The sequence below is a fragment of the Ailuropoda melanoleuca genome, chromosome 13 (genome assembly GCF_002007445.2).
Source record: "Ailuropoda melanoleuca isolate Jingjing chromosome 13, ASM200744v2, whole genome shotgun sequence".
In the NCBI taxonomy this organism is placed as follows: Eukaryota; Metazoa; Chordata; class Mammalia; order Carnivora; family Ursidae; genus Ailuropoda; species Ailuropoda melanoleuca.
In genome coordinates this window covers 43437315-43461483 of record NC_048230.1, presented here as the reverse complement: position 1 = coordinate 43461483, position 24169 = coordinate 43437315, and the positions used below count along the sequence as shown (strand labels likewise).

General features: G+C 51.4%; 1 protein-coding gene across 4 annotated transcripts in view; it reads right to left on the bottom strand.

Moving 5' to 3' along the window:
- The window catches only part of RNF213 (ring finger protein 213), a 97396-nt gene that overhangs the window by 13909 nt on the left and 59318 nt on the right, over nt 1–24169 (bottom strand). For 3 of the 4 annotated variants that reach the window (XM_034640649.1, XM_011228178.3, XM_019802363.2), the window contains 19 exons: nt 22212–22403; nt 21041–21186; nt 19752–19906; nt 17669–17887; nt 17148–17329; nt 16392–16512; nt 12787–12887; nt 12490–12672; nt 11607–11776; nt 11408–11507; nt 7092–7203; nt 6336–6546; nt 5908–6098; nt 4905–5027; nt 4004–4114; nt 3167–3409; nt 2821–2902; nt 1475–1509; nt 151–245 (listed from right to left, as the gene is read on the bottom strand). In XM_034640649.1, the coding sequence (XP_034496540.1) occupies nt 151–245; nt 1475–1509; nt 2821–2902; nt 3167–3409; nt 4004–4114; nt 4905–5027; nt 5908–6098; nt 6336–6546; nt 7092–7203; nt 11408–11507; nt 11607–11776; nt 12490–12672; nt 12787–12887; nt 16392–16512; nt 17148–17329; nt 17669–17887; nt 19752–19906; nt 21041–21186; nt 22212–22403 (2772 nt within the window). The other variant, XM_034640650.1, reaches the window with a different exon arrangement.

Here is a 24169-nt window from a genome sequence, read left to right as displayed (position 1 = left end):
GGGGGCCTTGCCACTGAGATACGATGTGACACAGGCCCAACTGCATAATAGTAATTAATACCATACTTAGCAGCATCTTATCCACTGGAATAGAGACAGCCCAAACACCCGTGGTTTGATCACTTAGAAAAGAAATACACTCCTACGTACTTGATAACTTGGAATCCAGTCTCCGGTCTGTGATTAATCCCTCCAATTAGAGCACCGCAGTCAACGCAGTGGCTCTGCTCCATCGGCCTGCCGCACTAGGACAAGACAAACGTGCCCCAGCTCAGTTTCGGAGGAGTGGCGCTTTGTGCACAAACATCACCTGCAGGCCAATCCACATGTGGCACGGGAGGTGGCGACGGCACGTGGATTGCTTGTTCTACTGTGAGCACGTGCCAGCGATGCAGGAGTCCCGAGACACAGGGCCGATGCCCTGTGCAAATATGGTGCCCGTGAGTACGTGTGGACGTTTTAAGCAGGAGAGACAGCTTGGGTTTTACACCCAAAAAGACACTTTGTAGACAAATACGTAATCAGCCTTCCTTTCTCACACTCACTGCTCTTCCCCCCCCACCCCCGACCACCACACCAGGGCTTATTATCTAGCGCCAAAAAACTACTGCAGCCTCCAAAATTAATTCCTGAACTCAGTTTGGACTTTTTTACTAAAAAAAAAAAAAGTAACCATAGGATTTGCTCCTTCCAAAGCCTCATTTTTCCAAATCTGGCTGTGGGCTGGTGTATACTGTCAATCGCAGCCTGTAACAGGCCCCAGACCTCAGACCGTCAGAGCAGAGAGCGGTCTCAGGAAGAATGTGTCTCGCTCTCCCCACTCCATAGATGAGGAAGTAGGCGAACCTCAGAAACGTGCAGAGCATGCGGATTGCCTTTCCTCCTCTAGGCTCTCATTCACTTTGTTCAGTTCAACAGCCCGCTGCCGGAGCAGCAGAGGGACACCACGACGGGCCCTGGCTGCGGGATGCAGACATGAGGTGCACACAGCTCTCTCTGCCAGGGTTTACCACCCAGAGTCTCATTTCCTGTCCTAGAGCACATCTCCTCTAACCCAGCCTATGGACCAGTCAACCCTTGCACATGTCACTGACCCCATGCAGCAGTGGCTGGGAAGGATGGCTAGCAGCAGTTTTGTCTCCCAGAGGGACTTGGGCAACGTCTGGACACATTTTTGGTTGTCACCCTGGTGACCTGTGGCGCTCCTGGCATCTGGTGAGTTGAGGCCAGGAATGCTGCTCAGTGCCCTAGCAAGCCCACAGTGCTCAGGACAGCGTCCAGCACAGAGGGAGGCCTGCAGGCCCTCGGCACTGTTTACACGTTTGGCTGGAGCACTGTAAAAAGCCCTGAAAGGAGTCTATGTTCTCTAGAAGGTCACGACCCCCGCTAACCTTTCCCCCCATGGCCCCCCGCTCAGATCTAGAGGAACAAACGTTTGTGCCCCGCAAACAGCACCCCGAATACCAAGACTCACCTCTCCCACAGAGCACGGGTGACCATTGGGACACACTGTTAAAAGAACAACAGGAGACACGTTGGCTGGTGAGGTTTTATGCAATGACCTGAGGTGAAGAAAGCAAGCCAACGCTCTCCTCTCCGGCCTAACCAAAGCGGGACTGGAGTCCCGGTCCTGAAGTCCCGGTCCTGAGCACATCAGGGAAAACTACACGTAGGCACCATCTGACAGAGCAGGGAGAAACTCCGTTACAGTCTCCTGCCTGGGCTGCTTCAGGAGGCAGTGTCCACCTATTTCATACTCTCTCTCTCTGATTTTTTGTTTTTAAAGAGCATGGGTTTTAAAAAAGATTTTATTTCCTTATTTATTATATTGAGAGAGAGAGAGAGAGCGCGTGCACAAGGGAGGGAGGGAGAGTGCGAGTAGGGGGAGGGACAGAGGCCAAGGGAGAATCCCAAGCAGACCCCCGCTGAGTGGGGAGCCCCATGCAGGGCTGGATCCCAGGATCCTGAGATCATGACCTGAGCTGAAACCAAGAGTCGGACGCTCACTGACTGAGCCCCCCAGGCGGCCCAAGAGCATGTTTTATAACAACTTTTACAATTAGTTTAAAGGGATTATTGGCTCAGGGGCACCTCACTGGCTCAACTGGAGGAGTATGAGACTCTCGATCTTGGAATTGTGGGTTCCAGCCCTATGTTAGATGTAGAGATTACTAAAAATAAATAAATAACCTTAAAATTAAAAAAAAAAGAGAGAGAGAGGGAACCAGGAAAGGCCTGGCTTTCTCTGTATAAAAAAATAAATAAAAATTTTAGAAAAGGGGCGCCTCGGTGGCTCAGATGGCGAAGGGTCTGCCTTCAGCTCAGGTCATGATCTCAGGGTCCTGGGATTGAGCCCCGTGTCGGGCTCCTTGCTCAGCGGGGAGTCTGCTTCTCCCTCGACCTCTTCCCCTGCTTGTGCTCTCTCTCTCTCTCAAATGAACAAATAAAATCTTTAAAAAAATTAAAAAAAGAAAAAGATTATTTTCTCAGGCAACAGCGAAGTTTACATAAAGTATGGGTTACATTACCTGGGCTCCTAGTTCCATATTTCAAAAAGAAATATCTTTGGGTCCAAAGCTTGGTTGACCTAGCCCCTGCCTGAGCCACTGGTGTGGTTCATATGCGGATCACTCCCCCCACCTTGGGACGGGACTCAGGAAGGGCCTGATGCACGTCCTCCCCAGTCAGCAGGGCTCCCTGTTCTGCAAAACCCCCAATCGTGGAACAGGGCAGGCATCTGTGACCTTCAAGGCACAAACCATGGGGACTCCAGTTCAAACTACAGAGGACGGTGACTCCATCTCAGAACCCGACACTTACTGTACCAGAAGACTCCTTCCAGACCCTTCCAGCTTCGAGCCTGAGCCAGCAAGTCTTCGGGCATCGTTGGAAGATAAGCACCCTGAAAGGCCAAGAAAGCAGAGGAGGCTTCAGGAAGATGAGAGCTTGGGCTGGATGCCACTGCCCTCAAGTGACGAGGTGGACTCTGGACTCTTCCCTCTTCTCCACCCGCAAGTTCTCCGTCGGGAAAACAGAACAAGGGCTCTCGCTGTCACTGTGGACTCGGGCGTCAGGTGGGACAGAGGTAGAGAGAGGAACCATGAGACAGAGAGTTTTAACAGGTCCCCGGGGACAGGCTGCTGGAGAAACCACACCCCAGTCTTACCGCCATGTCAGCCGGGCAGAAGGCCAGATTCTGCAGGGGTTCCAAGACTTTGCTGTGTCCGCACAGGAGGACAATCGCAGCATGAATAGCCAGTTCGGTCACTGTGCCCTCGAGGCTGCTGTCCGTGGCACCCGTCCTCAGCAGGGGCAGCGTGTTAGTCACAAGGGATGTTGCAAAATGTCTCATTTCCGGAGAAGACAGGACCTTGCTTTCCTCGATGAACTTCTTCAGAGCCTCACATTGCTGACGGGAAAAAATGTTTCAATATTGAAAAATATATCAAAGAAGAATATGATGTGAAGCCAAACGTTTGCTCTTAAGTCAGGCATACGTGTTGACGCGAATACTTATCAAATATGGAGGAAAATATGGTTTGAGGGGCGATTATCCAGACGAGCATTTCCACCTGCAAGCACAGCACCACACGCCCAAGCACTAACTCTAACAGTTTCTCACGTTCTTGACTTTGCTTTTCATCGTAATTCTGAAAGTTCTGGGTGACACAGAAATCATTCCTCCAGATAAGAAGGTTGAGGGGCGCCTGGGTGGCTCAGTTGGCTGAGCGTCGGACTCTTGATTTCGGCTGCGGTCATGATCTCAGGGTCCTGAGATGGAGTCCTGCATCGGGCTCTATGCACAGCGCAGTCCGCTTCAGACTCTCCCTCTCCCTCTGCCCCTCCCCCAGCCTCGATAATAAAAAAAAAGGTAAGTTGAGAACCCCCATCCTAGATTAAAAAAAAATTATGGGCGTAATCTGTTTGTGGCTTTTACTTCTATTCGGAAAAGTCCCTCCAGATACCGGAGACAAGGAGCACTGCCCCGAATGCGGACACTCACCTCTGGCTTAGGATGGAGGTTTGTGTCGCGGAACTGGTACAAAGTGGCAACCTCTCTGAAGAGCACTAAGAGTAGGTGGGCCGCCTGCTGAGGGCCGGAGTTCCTGCAGAGCTGAAGCAAGAAGCGAGGACCCCAGTGAGGCTTGCAGCCATTGCACACGTCCACCTGAGGGCCAGAGTCCTGCTGATTCAGCCCTTCAACCAGGGGGAGGCTGGGGAGCCCTTCCCAAGACCTGGACGCCCACCGCTGTGCACCTCTGAGACCACGGGCCCCATAAATATTGTGCTGTGAGACGCGGTGCACGTTTATCAGATGGCTTAGGACACAAGTGACAGAAATCACCGCCAATTTTTCTGACCACTTCACCATTCCTTGAACTTCTCCTGGGCAGAAAGAGGCTGTCTATGTACTTCCTCACTTCCTGGCACAGCGCCAGCGTAAACAGGGACTCAGAGAGGAAGCAAGACTAGAACTGCAGAAAGATTAGGTGCTAAAAATTCTGCCCCTTTATGAAAATAAACACCCCCCTCAGCACAGCCAGGAATCCTCAGTGCACAGAAGGAATTCCCCCAGTGCTGCTCGCGTGTCTGCCATCAGGGTGACCCTGGAGGAAGTGAGGCTCCAGCAGGGTGTCGAAGGAAGTAACGCATGTGAGCAGTCAGTGGGGAGCTGCTAAGGACCCTGGCCTGGCGGGTCAGCAAGGTCAAGCACATCTGTCCCCTCACTGTCGCTAACAGCCTCTTGTTTCAGACAGGCACGCCGAGGCTGTGGACACATGATGCCCCACGTGGCATGTCACCCTGGGGCACCTCTTCCACTGGGTCATCTGACACAAACGAGGCAGCTGCAGGCTCTAAAGGGGCGCCGTTTGGGACAGAGGGAGGCCCAGGGCCTGTCCTACCTTTGGATCAGCCACAGTAGCCAGCGGCCTGCACTCGAGCATGGCTTTGCCCACGGCGTCACGAAGAGCCTTATATTCGTCACCATGCACCAGGTACAGATCCATGTGGCTTGGCTGACCCTCCTGCAAAGCCCAGGAACCCAGGGGTTATCACAGCAAAGGGGGAAAGGGCATGGTTAGCAAAGAACCATCTGGAAAGGTAAAGGAACTGGGTAACCGGTAGAGGTCCGGCCCTGGGCAGGACAGTCCCCTCTCGTCCAGAGAAGGGGTGAGTGGGTAAGAAACTGGAGGAGGAGGCAGCACTGACTCTGTTGCTGCATCCTGTCTCCACCGAGAGCAGAGACCAAAGGCAGGTGACTGCTAGAATGCTGACTGTAAGCTCCCATCAGGAGTGAAAAAGCCAGCCAGGATTTTTAGTGTAATTGTTTTGTAACCCCAGGAAAGGGCTACAGAGGGGCCCCCAAGGCTAAATTGCTACAATTCTATTTCCTCATTCTCATGCTTCCTGTCTGCCTGCTGAGGAGAGAAAGGACTTCTTCTGTAAGCTGAATCCCTTTTTTTTTTTTAAGATTTTATTTATTTGTCAGAGAGAGAGAAAGAGAGAGAGCATGCACAAGCAGGGGGAGCAGCAGGCCGAGGGAGAAGCAGGCTGAGCAAGGAGCCTGTTGTAGGACTCGATCCCAGGACCCTGGGACCATGATCTGAGCTGAAGGCAGACGCTTAACCCACTGAGCCTCCCAGGCGTCGCAAGCAGAGTTACTTTTAATTTGCCAAAAGCAAAAGCCACAGAATTGTTCTTCGGTTTGCCCCGCGTCAAACTGGATCTGAAGCAATGCCTCAAATAGGCTTTTCTGCGGGGAGGCGACAAACCAGAAGCACACGCACACCTGTCCCCCGTGGCCGGCCGCCTCCACAGCGTCCCAAGCTGGGTCAGGTTAACCAAAGCGGAGACACAAGGGACCAGAGCAGCCGGGGGTGGGGGGGCGAGGTCAGGTGTTCTCACCTGCTCTACCATGGCCTCCTTGGGGAACACCCACTGCGCCGGATGGCCCTTTCTGCAGAGGTGCTGCACAAACGCCATCCCTCGCCGGCTGGCGAGCTTCCGCACCAGGTACACTCGGTACCAGTCGTTCCTCACTTGTCCGCAGAAGCGCTGCACCTGCTGCAGGTAGCACTGCTTCTCCCTGGCCAGCTCTGCAGAGCCCGAGAGGGGGGTGAGCAACGGCGGCCCCGGGCACCTGCCGCTCGCCTGTCCAGGACACGGAGCCAGGCAAAAGGCAGGCGCCCCTGTCTCTAGGAACCCACAGTGAACACACCAATCGAGAAGGAAGGGGACACGGTACAGACTGGGATCGCTCTGGGAACTCCCTGAACGTCTAAATCACGGGGTCTCGAAGCCTGGGGTAAAGAAAGGTGCAGAAGGAGACCTGCCTGAGCCCTCCTGAAGCTCGCTGAGGAAGTCAGAAGCCCTGTCAAGACACAGGCGGATCCTGGCCATCTCCTGCAGGTGTTCCACCGACGCCTCGCTGGCAGGCTCCGGGCCGTACCGCCACGAGTAGGTCTTCAGGAAGACCCCCTCCTCTCTCAGGTACATCAGCTCCTCGCTGGTAGACAGAGCACTAGTCTTCTCATACAGTGAATCCTAGGGAACAAAGAACCAGAAAAAAAGGCTGTTGTTCTTTTTAGCATGCACATCCCCAACCTTCCGCACCGTGACGGAGGAGAACAAGATACAAATACCATTACCGAGTTTGAGGGTAACTGTACTGAATCATGGCAAACAAACATCCCTTTTTGTGGGGTGGGGGCAAGAAGGAGGCGAAGTGAAAACGTGTGAAAAAAACCCCACATCGTGTGGTCTAATTTTCTCACACACCTGGTAAAATTTTGGGAAGTAACAGAACAGAGGGAATAAAAACGAAGAGCAGTCATAGGCTTGCCAGCTGGAGATGAGCACAGTTAAGGGGGGGTTCTGTTCTCTGGCCAGGCCCGTGTGTGGCAGGACACACAGCCGCGGGGGCAGAAGGAAGGCTGCGGAAACCCTTTCTGTGCACGCGCAACAACGCATCTGTTCCTTTCACCGACGAAAATGATCTTCTGTGAATTTTCAGAGACACCTTTCCCCTGAACCAGCCACACGGTGCAATGAGTCTGGGGGAGTCGGGCCGGCAGTTGCGGCGCGCTCACCTCCAGGCAGCTGCTGAAGAGGATGTAGAGCTCCGTTTTGTCTTCAGTCACCAGGGCCTTCTCCTCCAACAGGGACAAGTACGCCTGGATATAATCTTTCACTTCTTGGAAGCTATGGAAAGAGAAATAAGGTACCTGGTGGTCTCATTGTACGAAAGAGAGAGAGAGAGAGAGAAAGTGTCTGTCTACCTACCTACCTGGCCACCTCCCTCCATCTCCCTGTATATACACAAACCCACATAGATATGTACACAGTTCGTAACAACATTTTATTCAAAGTATTTTATTTTTATTTATTCACTTATTTTTAAAGATTTTATTTATTCATTTGACAGAGAGAGAGAGAGAGTGAGGCAGCACAAGCAGGGGGAGCAGGAGGCAGAGGGAGAAGCAGGCTCCCCACTGAGCAGGGAGCCCGATGGATGTCAGGCTCGATCCCGGAACCCCGGGATATGACCTGAGTGGAAGGCAAGAGGCTCAACCGACTGAGCCACCCAGGCGTCCCCTACAGTCTTAAAAACTACTGCAAACCCCAAAAAGCTTTTGTTTATGTGGGTTCTATCTATCGGTATTTACGATAGTTGAAATTAAAACTGAAAAAAGGGAAAATATTTATCGACTCATTTAAAATATAAACCCACTACATGTTAAAAACAAACAACTTTTTTTAAAAACCAAACTATTTTCGAAAACAAAAATTAATTAGTAAGCAGAGGGGCTTTGTTTTCCATCCCTGCAAATCTCTTTAATGCCTGGTTTAGAGAACGTCTCTGGACTCTGCAATCTTGCTCCTGCTTCCGGCAACAGTAAAGTAGATGAGAAAAATCCGGTCTCATACATTTTGTCATTGGAAAGAAAGATACATTTGCATGGTATTTCCAGATGATGGTGAATATTTTTCTTTGACACGACACCAAAACTCGATAAATGATCATTTCTAAAGGTTAGCTGCAATGTGCAACCTGAGACCACATCAATGCACTTTTCATACTCAGTTACATTAAAATCAAATGACCTACCATGCACTTTAATGGATTTTTTTTTTAAACCGATGCATGATTCTGTGACATCATGCACTGGCCGTCTGGAAAATACTGGTTCACTGATCTACGCAGATCTTGCAAATGCCGACACTTTCAATCCGTGAGATATTTTTAAAAACCTCACCTTCACTAGCATCACTGCCTGTGCCACCAAACAGGCTCGAGGTCTGAGGGAGCCGACAGGCCTCGTTTTCCAGAATTCCAGTATCTGCTTAAAAGCCTGAATTTTCTCATTAGCCACAAACATTGTCAGTTGCCCTCTTTGCTTGTTTTCGAGGAAATGCCTGCCAAGCGCCCAGCTCTGAATAACTGTAGCGTGCCGGTCATTCTTTCAGGCGCGAAAGCGGTTCCATAAAACAAGAGGCCAGCTCTGTGCGTAACTCAGGAACTGCAGCAGAGATTCTCCTTGAGCGAACGGTTTACTCCGCCATGCAGCCAGGGCCCTTCGTGTGCACTTCTCGTTTGACAGAATATTAAAACGTCATGGCCTCAAGGGTGAAGGTTAAGTGAAATGAATGGTTTTGTGGCTTCACCAAGGACATTCTTACGTGAGGCTGGCATTTGCTAACACTACGTGTGCATGACGGGCTGCCACGGGGTTTCCTGGTGTTGGGACGTCGGCAGCGTCTTCTCACTGCTTCTGTAACATCGCTGCAAGGACTGATGTGTTGAAAAAGGCAAAGACCATCCTGGAGTGTTTTAAAATGGATTTGACCTCGGGGACCCTGCCCCCCACCCCCGCCACCCAAGGTTCACAGACCGGCACTTAGGAAAGAAACCACAACACTAGGTCCATGCTGGGACCACAGATGCCTCTCATTCGTTGTGCTGTCGACACCCCAACACCCCATCTAACGCAGGAAGTACACAGCTGCAGTCCACGCACGATGGAGGGAGGCATGGCCTCCCTTCCAGCGTGGGGCGCAGGCAGCTGGGGGCTGCGAGCCCAGGGTCGGGAGCGCGGTGCTCCTTCTCCCCAACTCTGCGGCCAGGGTCGGCCTGGCCCGGTGAGTGGGCACCGCAAACAAAAATGTTCAAACTGCCGGAGCGCAGAAGCAAGAACTTCTCAACCCAGAGAATGATGAGGCAGATTGTAAATCATGTTTTAGGTCTTGAGATTTTCTTTTTTTTTTAAAAGATTTTATTTATTTATTTGACAGAGAGAGAGACAGCCAGTGAGAGAGGGAACACAGGCAGGGGGAGCAGGAGAGGAAGAAGCAGGCTCCCAGTGTATGAGCCTGATGTGGGGCTCGATCCCAGAACTCTGGGATCACACCCTGAGCCAAAGGCAGACGCTTAACAACTGAGCCACCCAGGCGCCCCTGAGATTTTCTTTTTGAAATCAGTACTGGTGGTGCCTGGGTGGCTCAGTGGGTTAAGCATCTGCCTTCAGCTCAGGTCATGATCCCAGAGTCCCGGGATAGGCCCTTGTTGGGCTCCTTGCTCGGCGGGGAGTCTGCTTCTCCCTCTCATGCCCGTGCTCTCTTTCTCTCTCACTCACCCCCCCCTCTCAAATGAAGAAACCTTAAAAATCAAATCAAGTCAGATCAGTTCTGGGGGTGCTTGGGTGTCTCAGTCAGTTCAGCATCTGATTCTTGGTTTGGGCTCAGGTCATGATCACAGGGTGGTGGGATTGAGCCCTGCATCAGCCTACAGGTTCAGCGGGGAGTCTGTTTAAGATTCTCTCTCTTGGGGTGCCTGGGTAGCACAGCGGTTAAGCGTCTGCCTTCGGCTCAGGGCGTGATCCCGGTGTTATGGGATCGGGCCCCACATCAGGCTCCTCTGCTGGGAGCCTGCTTCTTCCTCTCCCACTCCCCCTGCTTGTGTTCCCTCTCTCGCTGGCTGTTTCCCTCTGTCAAATTAATAAATAAAATCTTAAAAAAAAAAGATTCTCTCTCCCTCTGCTCCTCTAAAATAAATGCATCCTTAAAAAATAAAATAAAAAATAAAATGAATTCTATAATCTTTAGTCTCTAAATATTGTAGAATAAAGCATTTACCCTTAAGGGTACTGTTCCTACTCCCATTAATGCGTCTACCCTATACGTCAAGATGTATGTGTATCACTGAGTATGTTTTCATTTCTCTAAGCAAAGAAATTCAAATTAATACAGATTTCACACATTTATCAAAATGAGTAAAAATGACATCAGAAGAGGCTCTTTTCAGACCTCAGGTCAACTGGACGTATATGCCCTAAAAACCGTGTTACATCACAGTAAGATGCTACTTCTCTAATAAAGTGTATTTTAAAAGCCTTTTATTTGCAAATCCTTCAGGAATCCTGTTTGAACAGAGTATTTCACAAACGATGAAAAGTAAAAAAAAATAAAAAATAAAAAGCAAAACGAAACGTCCGTAGACAAGGTTGAAGAAGATCCACGTTCTAAATGTAAATCTAATCTCTGTTCCGAGTCTGCTTTTGAGACACTAAAGTTAGAAATAGTTGTTTCTATTGGAAATTTTTTTTGTTGTTTGTTTTTGAGAGAGAGCGAGAGAGAGCACAAGCAGGGGCAGAGGTGGAGGGAGAAGCAGACTCCCCGCTGAGCAGGGAGCCCGATACGGGGCTCGATCCCAGGATCTGGAGATCACGACCTGTCCCGAAGGCAGATGCTCAACTGACTGAGCCACCCAGGCGCCCCTGCTGGAACATTTCTTAGAGCACCTTGATTTTGCCATCACCTCAAAGAATGCCGTGTCAAGTCAGAGCACAGGCCAAGTGTATACATTTTCCTCGGAAAGAAGCCTCTGGATAGAGATCAGCTTCCTAAGATTTTCTGATGTAGCACAATTTGACAAGACCATTGAGTGTTGGCACCACAGGGGCCTCTCTGTCCGTTCACAGGATCAGAGAAACTGAAACACCGACATGAGACATAGGTTGGCATGCCGGACCACAAGGGTGAGGGGACATTCCCAGTTACCAGCTCCTGGATCACAGGACTAGGGAGCTGTGTAAGGGGGCTCAGAACTGCCAGGTCTCATCCCCAGGTTCCCACAGGGGTCCCAGCACCTCACTCCTCTCCCCGAAATCCGCTTCCTCCTTGCTAACAAGGTGCTCATGGTGACGCTGAACTCATGTGCCTACAGGTGAACACGCCATGCCACAACCAGTACAGATAAAGAAACCAGGTGGTCCCTTCTGGAAACGCTTCCCAAAACCATGAACTACCTAGCGGTTCATGCAAGGATGCTCGGCAGCAAAGCAGCAGCCATGGAGGGAAGCAAGAGGCAAGGCTTTCTAGAGGCAAGCCCCATGCTAGCTGTGCTCACCTGTACTTCAACAGCAGTTTCAGTACCACTGAGCGGACGACAGGGGTCTTATCCACAATGTCATCGAATGGAGACAGAGATTTGGTGTGTTCCCGGTGTCCTTAAACCAGAGGGAGAGAGGTGGCTCATGTTCCCATCAGCCATAAAGAAGTGAGATGAGGAACTGGGTTTTTAGGTCTACAGGAAGAAAGCAACTTACTTTGGGAAGTGTCTCTTAAGAGCTCCTTTTGCACAAAGAGTAAATTTAGCAGAACATCGATCACCTCCTTCTGTGGTGGAGAATTATCTTTGAAGCACACGGTGGAGACCAGGTCTAGGAAGAAACTGTTGCACAGCTGCCGGACGCAGGCGTGTTTCTTGACCGCCTCCCTTGGGAATGGTTGGAATGCACAGTCAACGGGCTTGCAGAGCGAGCTCCAGAATCCCTGCACACACAGTGCTTTGGGATTTGGATGGCATTCTGTGTCTTTCAGTAAAAGGATTCCACTATCTCCTTATGTTGATTGAGCTGGGTGCATACTGCCTGATGGTATGCCGACTTGTCTCTTTCTAGGAGCGCTTTGGTCCTTGGGACCAGCCAGCAATTCCCTTTATCCTAAAGTCTGCGAAGATCCCACACCCTGGGCTGACCGTGCTCTCCAATTTCAGGAGGCATCGGAAGGAAGGGGAGACACTGGGAGGGAGGGGAGCCACTGCCGGAGTGGAGCTGAAGGTCACCGAGCCACAGAGCTTCTGCTGGTTTCCACCGCTGCTCCAAAGAGCGCGGCCAGACAGGAGCTAGCTTTGCCCTCAGTCATTGGAGGCAAACTGGCTGCATCCTAAACTCCTTGGGTGTCCTGTGATGGTTTTATCTAATTTATGACTCTCTGCTTTATTTCCTCTAATCGTGTTGTCTCCCAAATCTACGCTTGGGTGTGTCTTGCGGAGGGAATAATTTTGAGACACGAGGCGTTTATGAAGGTGGCAGTCTCTCTTAGGATGGCTCTCCAAAGTGAGGTTCTCTAAGGTTAAGATGGTTTATATTTCTGAATACTGTACTTGCCCCAAAAAAAGGAAGAAAAAGAAGAAAAAGGGTGATTTACCTGTGCTCTTGGGACACCATCAGAGAGTAGTCTTCTGGCAAGTCCGTCAAACAGAAGGGGCATCTCATCTGCCCCAGGGTGAGGCAGGCCCTGACACAGCTCAAGCAGAACACATGGTCACAGGGCAGGCGGACGGGGTCCTGAGCGTCTCCCAGGCAGACGGGACACGGCTGAAGCTCGACCCTGGAATCCAAGCAGGGGCACCAGTTCTGAAGCAGAGACGCTGGCTGTGAGCGGCCACAGACCCCACACGTGCAGCCGCTCCCTGCCACAGGGATCTCCAGCTGAAGATCTCACCTGGCGAGGGTCTTGCTGGCCTGGGCCTTGCAGTTACGTAGGGTATGCATCACTGTGACAAAAGGCCTGTACGTCTTGATGTCAGAGTCGTCCTGCAGGTACTGATGGAGAGAGGAGCAGTGACAAGGAGGCTGATGAGCCACGAGGAAGGGCAAAGGTCAGTCAGGCTAGACCACTTTCCCCAGGGCAACACAGGGCATGCACTGGGCGCCCCCCCAGCCGCTGGGCCCTGGGACCGCTGGGTCAGCCTGCAGGGCAAGGCCTTTCTGTTTTCAGCAGTTTCTTTAGCTCTGAATGCCCTTCTAGCATTGGGCTGCACTTGGGGGAGGATGAGATTCGGCACTTCTGATTTTCCTCTCTTCCTCTCTTTTTCTCAGGTCTACCTTCTCCTCCCATTATGAGATATTTCAAACTTTATTTTTTTAATTTCTTTTTATTATTAAATTACTTGAGAGAGAGACAGAGAGAAAGCTCAAGAGCACAGGCAGAGGGGAGGCGCAGAGGGAGAGGGGAGGCGCACAGGCAGAGGGGAGGCGCAGAGGGAGAGGGGAGGCGCAGAGGGAGAGGGGAGGCACACAGGCAGAGGGGAGGCGCAGAGGGAGAGGGGAGGCGCAGAGGGAGAGGGGAGGCGCAGAGGCAGAGGGGGAAGCAGACTCCCTGCTGAGCAGGGAGCCTGATGTGGGGCTCAGTCCTGGGACTCCAGGACCACAACCCGAACCAAAGGCTGACACCCGACTGACTGAGCCACCCAAGTGTCCCAAAATGATATGTGTTGTTAATATCTTGCTAAATTTGATCTGTTCATCAGCAGCCTAATTCACAAGGAAGCAAAGGATTTGAACAGATATCTGTCCAAAGAAGATGTACAAATGGGCCACAGCACACAGGAAGACGCTGCACATCACTGGTCATCAGGGAAACGCAAATCAAAGCCACAATGAGACCCCACCTCACACCCATTAGGGCAGCCATTACAAACCGAACGAACCAAAAAACAAGTGTTGGCCAGGACGTGGAGACACCGGAACCTTGGTGCATCACTGGCAGGGGCGCAGTGCTGCAGCCCCTGCGGAAAACAGTTCGGTGGTTCCTCAGAAAGTTAGACACAGAGTCTCCATATGACCCAGCAATCCCACTTCCAGAGAGATCTCCGAAAGGATTGGAAGCAGGGACTCATATACTTGCACACATTACTCCCTGTCCCCCAAGGGTGGCAACAACGTGAATGTCTATCGGTGGATAGATGGATGAACTGCATGTGGTCCCTCCACGCAGTGGGTGTTATTCAGCCTTAGACAGGAGGGACATCCTGATGCCTGCCACGTGGATGGACCTGGAGTGGCTGTGAAGCCAGCCACTCACAAAAAGACAAATACTGGAGGATTCCACTTTTGTGAGGTCCCTAGAGTCATCACAACACAGAGACAGACAGTAGGACAGTGGGCACCAGGGCCAGGAGGAGGGATGGGGAGTCAGTGTTTCATGGGGACAGAGTTTCAGTTTTTCAAGATGAATGAGTTCTGGAGACGGACAGTGGTGATGGTTGTACAACAGTGTGAATGCGCTTGATGTCACCAATCTATGCACCTAAAGATGGTGAAAATGATACATTTTATGTGATGTGATATTTTACCACAATGAAAAAATTGCAGTAGTCTGGTGGCTGGACGGTGGTTGGTAAGGATAGGGATGTTTCAGACCAGAAAGCCGATGGCCTTATGCTCTGCACACAACGTCTGGTAAGACTGTCCCATGGGACCCCGTGGGAGGCAGAGCACAGGGCAAGAAAATCTACCCACGTACCTTCCTACATCTATCTATCTATCCATCCACCCATCCACCCGCCCTTTCTATCAGAACTGAACAGAATATCCATCTTTTTGCAGCTTTTGCCGAAGTCCTGTGGGAGGCTCTGCCGACTGCTAGCACAGGCTAACTCTAAGCGGCAGCTCTCAAAAGGCAGGCCCAGAAGAAGATACGAGTCGAGACCCCAGGCCTTGCCCGGTTAAGACTTCCTTCCTAGCCAGACGACAGGAGCCAGCCTTGCAGGCAATGCTTCCCCCTTCCGCCTCTTGTGGTCTCAAGGCTAGGCTTGGAGGGAACAAGGAGACCACAAGGCCACACACACAAGAGCCTTCAGGAGCGAAAATACATGAGAGAAGACCTCTGGCTCTGGTCATTCACATCTGGATCCGACTGGGAAAAACAAACCAGAAACCCAGTAAGTTCCTGGGGTGACTTTATTGCCCTATACACCTTCCCGTATCCCTAGCCTGCAAAAGCCTGCGTGTGTATGCACACCGGCATACAGGGACCTGACAACTTCTCTTTCAGCTCACCGGGCACCTGGCCATAGGAGCCACACTGGACTGGCTGGAAGGATGAAGCAGCCCCCAGGGCTCCTGGCCAGTGATGGGGCAGGGCTTGGAGAGGGGCTACAGGGGGCCTCTGTGTGGAAGAAGGGTATCATGGGTCCTTGGGCCAACCCCAGGTTGCAGAGTGCTTTTTCTAGAATTCTTTCTCTGCTTTCTCTGCTTTTCTATCAAAAGAACCTCCACGTTCTACCTGGGCATATGGCCATGCTGCCCAAGGTGCCCGCATCTCCTCTGCAGCCAGGTGAGGCCATGACTGCATTTAGGACGGTGAGCCGTACATGACCTGCGGTGGTATGGACGTACTGTGGCTTGTTCTCTCAAAACGGGCCATGCTTTGTATCCCGTGGCACATGATGGCAAGAGCCTTCTCAGACCACAAGGTGGAAGCCGTGTAGTGAGGATGACAAAGGGACAACTCAGAGGAGCTGGGCCCCCTGACAGAGGGAATGGTCTGCTGCCCCGGACTGCTTAGGCTCACACGGTCATATGAGACAAGTAGGCTTATGTTTTGTTTCTGCCACTGATCTTCTGGTCCCCGAGAAGGAGACTGGCTCCTGGTGTCCACGTCAGCCTCCTCGAAGCGTGCCCCTGCACGTCAGAGCCTGGCCAGCTAAAGCTACTACGTGTGTTTGTGCGAGGCTTCAGGGGTAACTAAGGCAGAGGCCATCTTTCACTAAGTGGCCATCGTTGCTGAGCGTGTGGGCACAGAGATGGCGGCTTTTCCTGCAGAGCACTGTCCTGTGCGTCGCTAACTTTATGAAGCGTGTCAAGCTGCAGAGGCCCTGGGGCTTGCCATTTCCTTGGTCTAACCACAGCCCCCTGCTTAGAAGCCCACAGCCTGGTGGCACTCTCGTGCAAACCTGGCCTCCCCAGGGGGCTAGGCTGCTGGGCTGGACAGGTCTGAGGCCACGGGAGGCCTGGGTGATGCCCACCCCTCAGCTGTTCCCTGGGTTCCAGGGCATCTTCCCGGCCTCAGCCTGAGTCACTTCTTTTCCTGCTGGGGAACCCTGACTGGCCGCTTATGAGAGGTAGACAGACACCCACACACAACAGACATCGTGGCCGGTGTGATAAAATCACGCTCCTCTGCACTTCCGGGTACGACTCTCAGACAGCTGGAAGGGGATGTACTGCCCCACAGATAAATGTCCGATGATGCCTCAGGGCCCTGCACCCTGGAAGGAGGCACGCGTGCACTGCTGGCTGAGCTGGCGTGGCCCAAGCACTCACCTTGTTTAGCAGGAAGACGTACTCAGTCACCAGCACCTGCAGCTCAGGAATCTGGCTCTCGATCCCCAGGAGGACGTGTTCCACGAAAAGGGCCACAGGGAAAATGCGGTTCCAATGGGTTCTGTAAGAGATGGTAGTCACTCCCTGAGCTTGGACTATAGTGTTTAGACGCCAGGAGAGGGGGCAGGGAAAGGGGTGGGGTGAAGGCAGATGGAAGACTCGGAGAGGAGCCCTTTGCTGCATGCTCTCGACCCCCAGCCACCTCCCAGCCCCCTCTGTGTCCCCACCTCCTCCCTCAGACTTGCAGAGCAGAGGGGACCAGGGTGCCACGTACTACCCGCAGCCCAGGCAGTATGAGTACTGCCCCGCTCTGGAAGGCCAGCATAGGACTTGCCCCACTAGGAAGCCTAGCCTAACTGCTTGTCCCCTCTCCTCTGCCCTGCTGGTCCCTGTTGTCCTGCCTGGGGCCCCTTCCCACTGCTCCCTTTTGCCAGCATTTCTCCAGTGGGACACCGAGGACCTGCTCCCCTTTCTGTCCCGCCTGTACCCCCAGCGCTCCCTGAATGTGGTTTCCCTTTCTGCGTCTCCAGCACCAGCGTGATGCCTGGCACTGAAGAAGGTTCAGCAGATGTGATGTGATGTGAGTAAGGAGAGGACCCTTTTCCATGGCAAGAGAACCCCATGTGCCCAGAACCCGGTCAGCCACAGGCAAGCACATGGGGAAGGGCTGAGTGGGGGCTGGCCTGCTGGTCTCACCTGACTTCCCTGATGAGATCTCTGGCCATCCTCCCGCAGCTCTGCAGGTACCCGTCAGAGCCCAGGAGCTCCAGAGGCATGGACAGATTCTTCACCATCTGCAGCCACGCCTGGGGGCTGGGCTGCAGGATGTCCCTCGTCAGCACCTCCGTGCAGGCCACTGCTGCCAGTGCATCCAGAGTCTGGAGAGACAGAGAACAAGCCCCTGACAAAGCAGCACCCCACCCCTTCTCGCTGCTCTAAGTGCTAAGTGCAGAGGTCCAGGCCGTGAGCCCAGTGTGTTCTCGTGTGCCAGGCTTGGAGCCTCATCTTTTCTCATCCTGGGACATAGGAGGCATGAGTCAGATGTGTTCTCACATCTCTGCCTTACCTGGGCACACCTGCGCCAGGAAGCAGTCTCCCATGCAGAACATGACTCCTGGGCTTTCCCAACCCCAGGCGGCCCCAGAAACAACCCCCACCTGCTCCAGGAAGGCCAAGCCCTGACCCTAAGCACAAACTGTCCCCACAAGAGGCCATACCAGCTCATGTCTGTCCAATCGGGCCTTCCACGTGCCTTCTGTTATGTTGTAAAACAGCACTTGTAGAATCTGGGGGCAGATATTCAAGATTCTGGACAAGTTCTGCAGCCGGCCCCTGAAGTGCTGGTGAGCAAGGTGCACCCACGGTAAGGAGACCTCTTCCTCTGGCCGCTGTGCTTGCACTTGACTGACGCAGGACCCTAGAGCCACCTGTAAAACCTGGGGTGAGAAACAAGCCTTTAGTGTACAATTACAAAGAAACGGCAAGTCTCACAGTAGAAAACGTAAACTCCTCAAAAATGACAAAAGAGAACATTAAAAACCACACACACTGTTACCATCCCTGGGTACTTTTTGGTGTCACCCCTCCTAGGCATTTTATATCCATATCCTGTCCCCGTTTTGTCCTCAAATTATAACCCTAGTGTATTCCTGATTTTCCCCCATTTCATACCACATTATGAACATTTCTGTCACTAAATACACTTGAAGAACACCATTGTTAATGTGTGCACCAATTACAATAACCACTCATCAATCAAATGGCTGGAATTTAATTTGCCTGACCTTTTATGATGGACAATTAAATTGTTTCTATTTTTTCATTTTAAGGAACAAAGCTAGAAAGAACATTCCTATGGATAAAACGTGTGCCCACATCTGATAACATTCTCGGGACAAAAACACCAGTTCAGATTTTGTAAGGTTCCCAATCTTTCCCTCCAGGCTTTTCCAGAAGCACACGCTCGTTCCCAGCACCATCAGCAACAGAGGAGCGTCTGGCGGTGTCTCAAACCAGTCCTGCACACAGGCAGGTAAAGGTAGTATCTAAAAACCACTCACATTCTGTTGGCGACCAGTGAGGCTGGCTGGTTTTTCTAATGTTTCTAGATCTCTGCATAATTATTCTGTTAATTCTTGGTTTATATAACTTTCACCTACTTTTTAAAATTAGGAGACTTTCTGGGGTGCCTGGGTGGCTCAGTTGGTTAAGCAACTGACTCCTGATTTTGGCTCAGGTTGTGATCTCAGGGTCATGAGATCAAACCCTGTGTTGGGCTCCGCACTCAGTGGCAAGTCTGCTCAGGATTCTCTCCCTTTCCCTTGGCCCCTCCCAACCCCCCAGCTCTCCCTCTGGGTACTCCAGGATCGTGACCTGAGCCAAAGGCAGACGCTTAACTGACTGAGCCACCCAGGTGCCCCAAGGAGACTTTCTTATTAATTTCTAAGGATATTTTATTTCACTTTATTTTTTTAAGTAGATTGCATGCCAGGCGTGTAGCCCAGCATGGGGTCTGAACTCAGGACCCTGAGATCAAGACCTAAGCTGAGATCAAGAGTCAGACACTTGGGGTGCCTGGGTGGCTCAGTCATTAAGCATCTGCCTTCGGCACAGGGCGTGATCCCAGCGTTCTGGGATCGAGCCCCACATCAGGCTCCTCCGCTGGGAGCCTGCTTCTTCCTCTCCGACTCCCCCTGCTTGTGTTCCCTCTCTCACTGGCTCTCTCTTTCTCTGTCAAATAATAAAATCTTAAAAAAAAAAAAAACCAAAACAGTCAGACACTTAACCTACTGAGCCACCCAGCCCCCCAATTTTATTTTATATTTTTAAGTAATCCATACACCCAACATGGGGCTCGAACTCACAACCCCGAGACCAAGAGTTGGATGCTCCACCGTCGGAGCCAGCCAGGCACCCCAAGATTCCTAAGAATATTTTTATTAACCCTTAATCATACTGGTTGTAAATATGTTCTCCTTAATTTTGTCACTTTCTTTTTTTATGCACTCAACTTTGAAATCCTTCGGTCATCAGAAGCATCCTAAAGTCCACTAAAATTTCAGTTACTGTTATTGCCTGTAATGGTCAGTTAAATATTCACCTAATTTTCTTCAAAAGAAACTCCCCATTTAAAAAGAAGCTGTTGCAGGGAAATTGGAGGTCTTCCTCGTATTAATGAAAAGCCCGCGGTTTGGGTGTCCCAGGTGGGGGCTGAGGGTCGAGCACACTCCGCAGTGGAAGAATGGCTCGCGCCCATCCATGTGACAGCAGCGTCACCCCGCCCCAGACCCCAGCACTTACCATTAGTTCTTCCCAAGCGGACGCTCTCATCGTCAAGAGGAGGAAGTCCCTCATGTAGCACAGAAACAGTTCTCGCTGCTGTTCTACACTGAGCTGAGCAACAAACCTGCCCAAAGGGGTCTGCTGAAAGATTTCCACTAACTTCTTCGACATTCCTGCAGAGGAGAGCAAAGAAGGGTGTGGTGGGAGAACGTGAGGCGTGACTTGCCCTGTGTTCAGGACAGCTCGCATCCCCTGGGGAAGGGCAGCTCTGCAAACAGTAGCAGTACACGGGGTTCTGCTGAATGGCAGCTCTCAGCAAAGGGGAGCAAGCTGCAGGATTTAATGGTCCTTTCTAGACATTTTAGATGTTCTTCCAGTGCAGTAACAGAAACAAAAGCAGAGCAGATGTTAGATTTGTCACTAACAGCCCAGCTAGCCCCAAAGGGATAAAACGACCTGAGAGAGACCAGGCTCTATGGCTAACCACGCTTCAGGAACCCCAGGATCCCAGTGGGCCAGGAAGAGTGGGCGGCTCTTCAGGGGCGGCGGTCACATGCTGCTCAAACCAGAAAGACCTGCCTCTAGTGGATGAGTGCTGGCCCCCAAGTCACAAGCTACCACAGGAAAGCAGGGTCAGTAAGGGTACGGCCTCAAAAAAAGGAAATACCCTTTCCTCAGAATAGAGGCTGCTTCAATTTATTCAGAGAAAGTGGCAGAATGCACACCCAGAGAAGTAAGAGGTCAAGTATCTTGACCTTTTGTTTTTTTAAAGATTTTATTTATTTATTTGGGAGAGAGAGAGAGAGAATGAACGGTGGGAGAGAGACAGAGGGAGACAGAGAAAGAAGCAGACTCCCCGCTGAGCAGGGAGCCCAACTTGGGACTTGATCCCAGGACCCTGATATCATGCCTAAGCTGAAGGCAGACGCTTCACCAACTGAGCCACTCAGGTGCCCCTTGACCTGCTTTTTTCAAAGGCAATACCATAAGTAAATTTTGAAAAGACTATCTCACGTATGAAAGATGACTTCTGCAAAAGCACGCACCATGCCCAGATTTCCTGGGATGCCTATGGCCAAGCTGCCTGGCCTGTGATGACAGAGCAAGGAGCCTCGTGGCTCAGGACACCGACTGCTCAGTCTGGTGGAAGCTATTCCACTCTAGTCGCTGACACTGTTGGGAAAGGCTCACCTAGGGACATCTCCTGAGTGCTAGTGCCCTAGTTGTCCAGAAGCCTCCAAATAGGAATGACCCACTTACGACGGGGAGTCAGCACACATCCTGCTTCACCACAGCCCTGAGCTCACCTTCAGCTCCAGTGATGTACTGAGCCTGGACCCCCAGCTCCTCCAGATAGTCTTTGATTCTCCAGCTAAATGGGACTCCACTGGACACCTCCTCGAGAGGGCTCATGTAGTTCTGCACCGTGATGTAGGGCATCTCACTTTTAGATCTGCAGTCAGGGCAAAGGAGGACAAAGGACAGGATCAGTGAGAGGTTGCTCAAGGCAGGAGACACACACTGATGCCAGTTTCTCCCCAGGCTCAACAACAGGGGTGCCTAAAAGGCTTCAGAGGCAGCCCGCTGGCCCACTTCACAGCTCAGGGCTTCTGTTACAAAGGAATCCAGGACGTCCACAGACCATCTCTGTCTCACAGACGAACAGAAATGAACCAAGGCTGGGAAGAGTCAAGCGGGCGGCCCAACATCAGGGCCAGAACCTGGTCTTGAGGTACCTGGACCTACCCTCGCCCTCCACCCATGTAAACGGAACACGACTTGTCCAAACCAGCCCAATCCCTCATGGTCGGCAATGCCTTGTCTTCTAAATAAGTGTTTCCGCTGGAGATCCACAATCCCATTTACTCGTATACTCTTTATTCACCCACACGCCAGAGTTGAAGCCCCTGAAATCCAAGAGGAAGCTTTTGGAAGGCCCGCTGAGAGGGAGCTGCGCAAGAGCAGGCCTGGGGCGGGCTGTGTGGGTCATGCCGTGGAATGAGGGACAGGCAGAGCCACACAGATCAAACAGCTCTCCGAAGCACAGCCTCGCCAGCATAGACAAAGCTGAAGCTGGCAATTCTACTGTGATGGGTGCTCTGCAAGCAGGGAAATGAGGAAGGTGAATAAAACCAGGATTTCTGAGAACTTTCCAGATCTCTCATTTGTTACTGCAGTGCCATCACCCTCAGGCTGCAAAAGGACGCAGTGTTTAAAATAAACGTAATTCAGGGGCGCCTGGCCGGCTCTGTTGGTGGAGCGTGGGGATATTGGTCTCGGTTGTGAGTTCGAGCCCCACGCTGCGTGCAGGGAGTACTTAAAAATAAAATCTTACAAAAAAATAAAAAATAGTACAATAAATGTGATTCCAAAATTAAAACCTATGCTTCATCAATTACTTGGAAGAGCATATGAAGACTTCCGCTGCATTACGATTTTTTTTTCCCTTCCCACAAAAAAAAGACCTCTCCTATTTACCTCAGATCGTTTGTCACAAGAGGAATGTTCAGAAGCTTCATGTCTTGGAAAATAAACATCCAAAGATCTCTTGTCCAGGATGGAGAGTCTGGCCTGGTCAGTAGCTCAAGGTTGCTGTCTCTGTCCAGGACAGATACCATGCTCGCCAGGAGAGGGGTCACCACACCCTGGACCCGCTTCCAGAGGGTCTGCCTGCAGCGTGGGGGAGAGGAGATCTCATTCCAGCTCAGCCAGCACGCACTGCTGAGGGAGTCCTGCCTCCTTTCGACATTTGGTTCCTTCTGGGCTATAACCATGCGTCTGGTCTACCAAGTCCACACTACGGCTATGGCAGTAAGTGCAAACTGCCGTTGTTTTTAAGTACTCGAAGACAAATTCACAGACAGAAACGTCTAGGATTGGAGGCAGGACTGGAACAGACCTTAATTCTACATGCAATGAATGATCATCGGTTCCCTGAAAAGGCCAAGTAGCATTTGCTGAATTCTGTTATACAGCTAATTTCCCAGAGCAAGTCGTCCAGGCTCTGTAAAGAAAAAAGGGACCATGTGCATTCGGAAAAAAAATAAATGTTACTTAAAAGGGAAAAAAAAGTTGTGGCGAGAATATAATACAGCACAAGGCAAAATAAATGTGTTCCAGGTCAAGTGGAACAGGAAAGTACCTGTTTCTCTAGAACATAGCTGTTGCTGATGGCTGTGCACGCTGGATCTGAGTGCTTATATGTCCACAAGGACATTTCACTGCTTCTATGAGCTACGTTGTCCTTCACTGTTATCACGACGTTTATACGTAATCATGAACTCTATGACACAGTGTAAGATATCTACTACCAGCTAGTTCAGGTCGAGGAGACCAATTCAGGCTCCATTTTGAAAAAAAGAAAGAAAGATGATTTCCTTCTTAAAGTATGTGGTGTGCAGGGACGTGGAGAGAATTCACAAGCATCTACTGAAGACACAAAGCACACTAACGATCAAGAGAGCACCTGACTGAAGGAAAAAGTGCCCACGTTAGGACAGTGTAGAAGGCCACGGGGTGACAGGTAGAAGCTGGCTGCAGGGCACCCGGGAAGGCGTACCTGGACAGGCATGCAGACCCCGGACTTCAAGAACAACCAGGACTATCACGCCTTGGATTTTAATCCCGAGAGGGTAAATGACTTAGGTCCCAAGTATGTGGATGGTAAACAGAGACGGATGTAGAGACCGTGAGAGTGGGCTAGCAGGATCCGGAGACCGCCTTACGGCTGACACAGGGGAGCTACAGGTATGGTCCCAACCACTCCACGGAGGTGTGTTCAGGGAGCACTGGCGGCTGCTAAGGGGTGGGCCAGGCCTGAAGCCACAGCCAATGGCAGAGTGGTCAGAAGTGCGGCTGCACACCGCTTGGAACACCTGGCATGTCTAGGAAGTCTGGTGGCTGGAGAGGTACCAAAAATGCAGATTTTGAGGAGTACTGATGTGAAATTAAGCATTTAGTAATATCTGTAAGGAGTGACCAGGGGAAACCATCCAGATTCATATCTGATCTCTAAAATTCCTCATTCAAAAAGTGTAAGTAGGAAAGACATTAAGGGTAACTAGAGAAGAAAAGTCTAGTTTTCTAGAAGAAGCAGAAATCCCCCACAGCAGTGAAATCAGCACCGACGAGCTCACACCTTCCACTCAACTCTGGGGGCTCCCACATTTCCCTCTGCCCATCACACAGAGGCAGTGTCGCCGAAGCCACACGGATCATGTCCAGGAAGGCCAGATGGGAGGGGCTTNGGGAAGGCCAGATGGGAAGGGCTTTAGATGAGCTGAACATTCTCTCACAAGTGAGGAAACCAGGGGCAGAGTGCCACAAGCCTACGAGAACTCTGCGGACAAGGGGAGGCCGAATCTTCCCTGTGGGACACACAGCATCCTGCCTCCCTCCACGACATGGGTTGTCTTGCTTAGTCCTGACAAAACGGG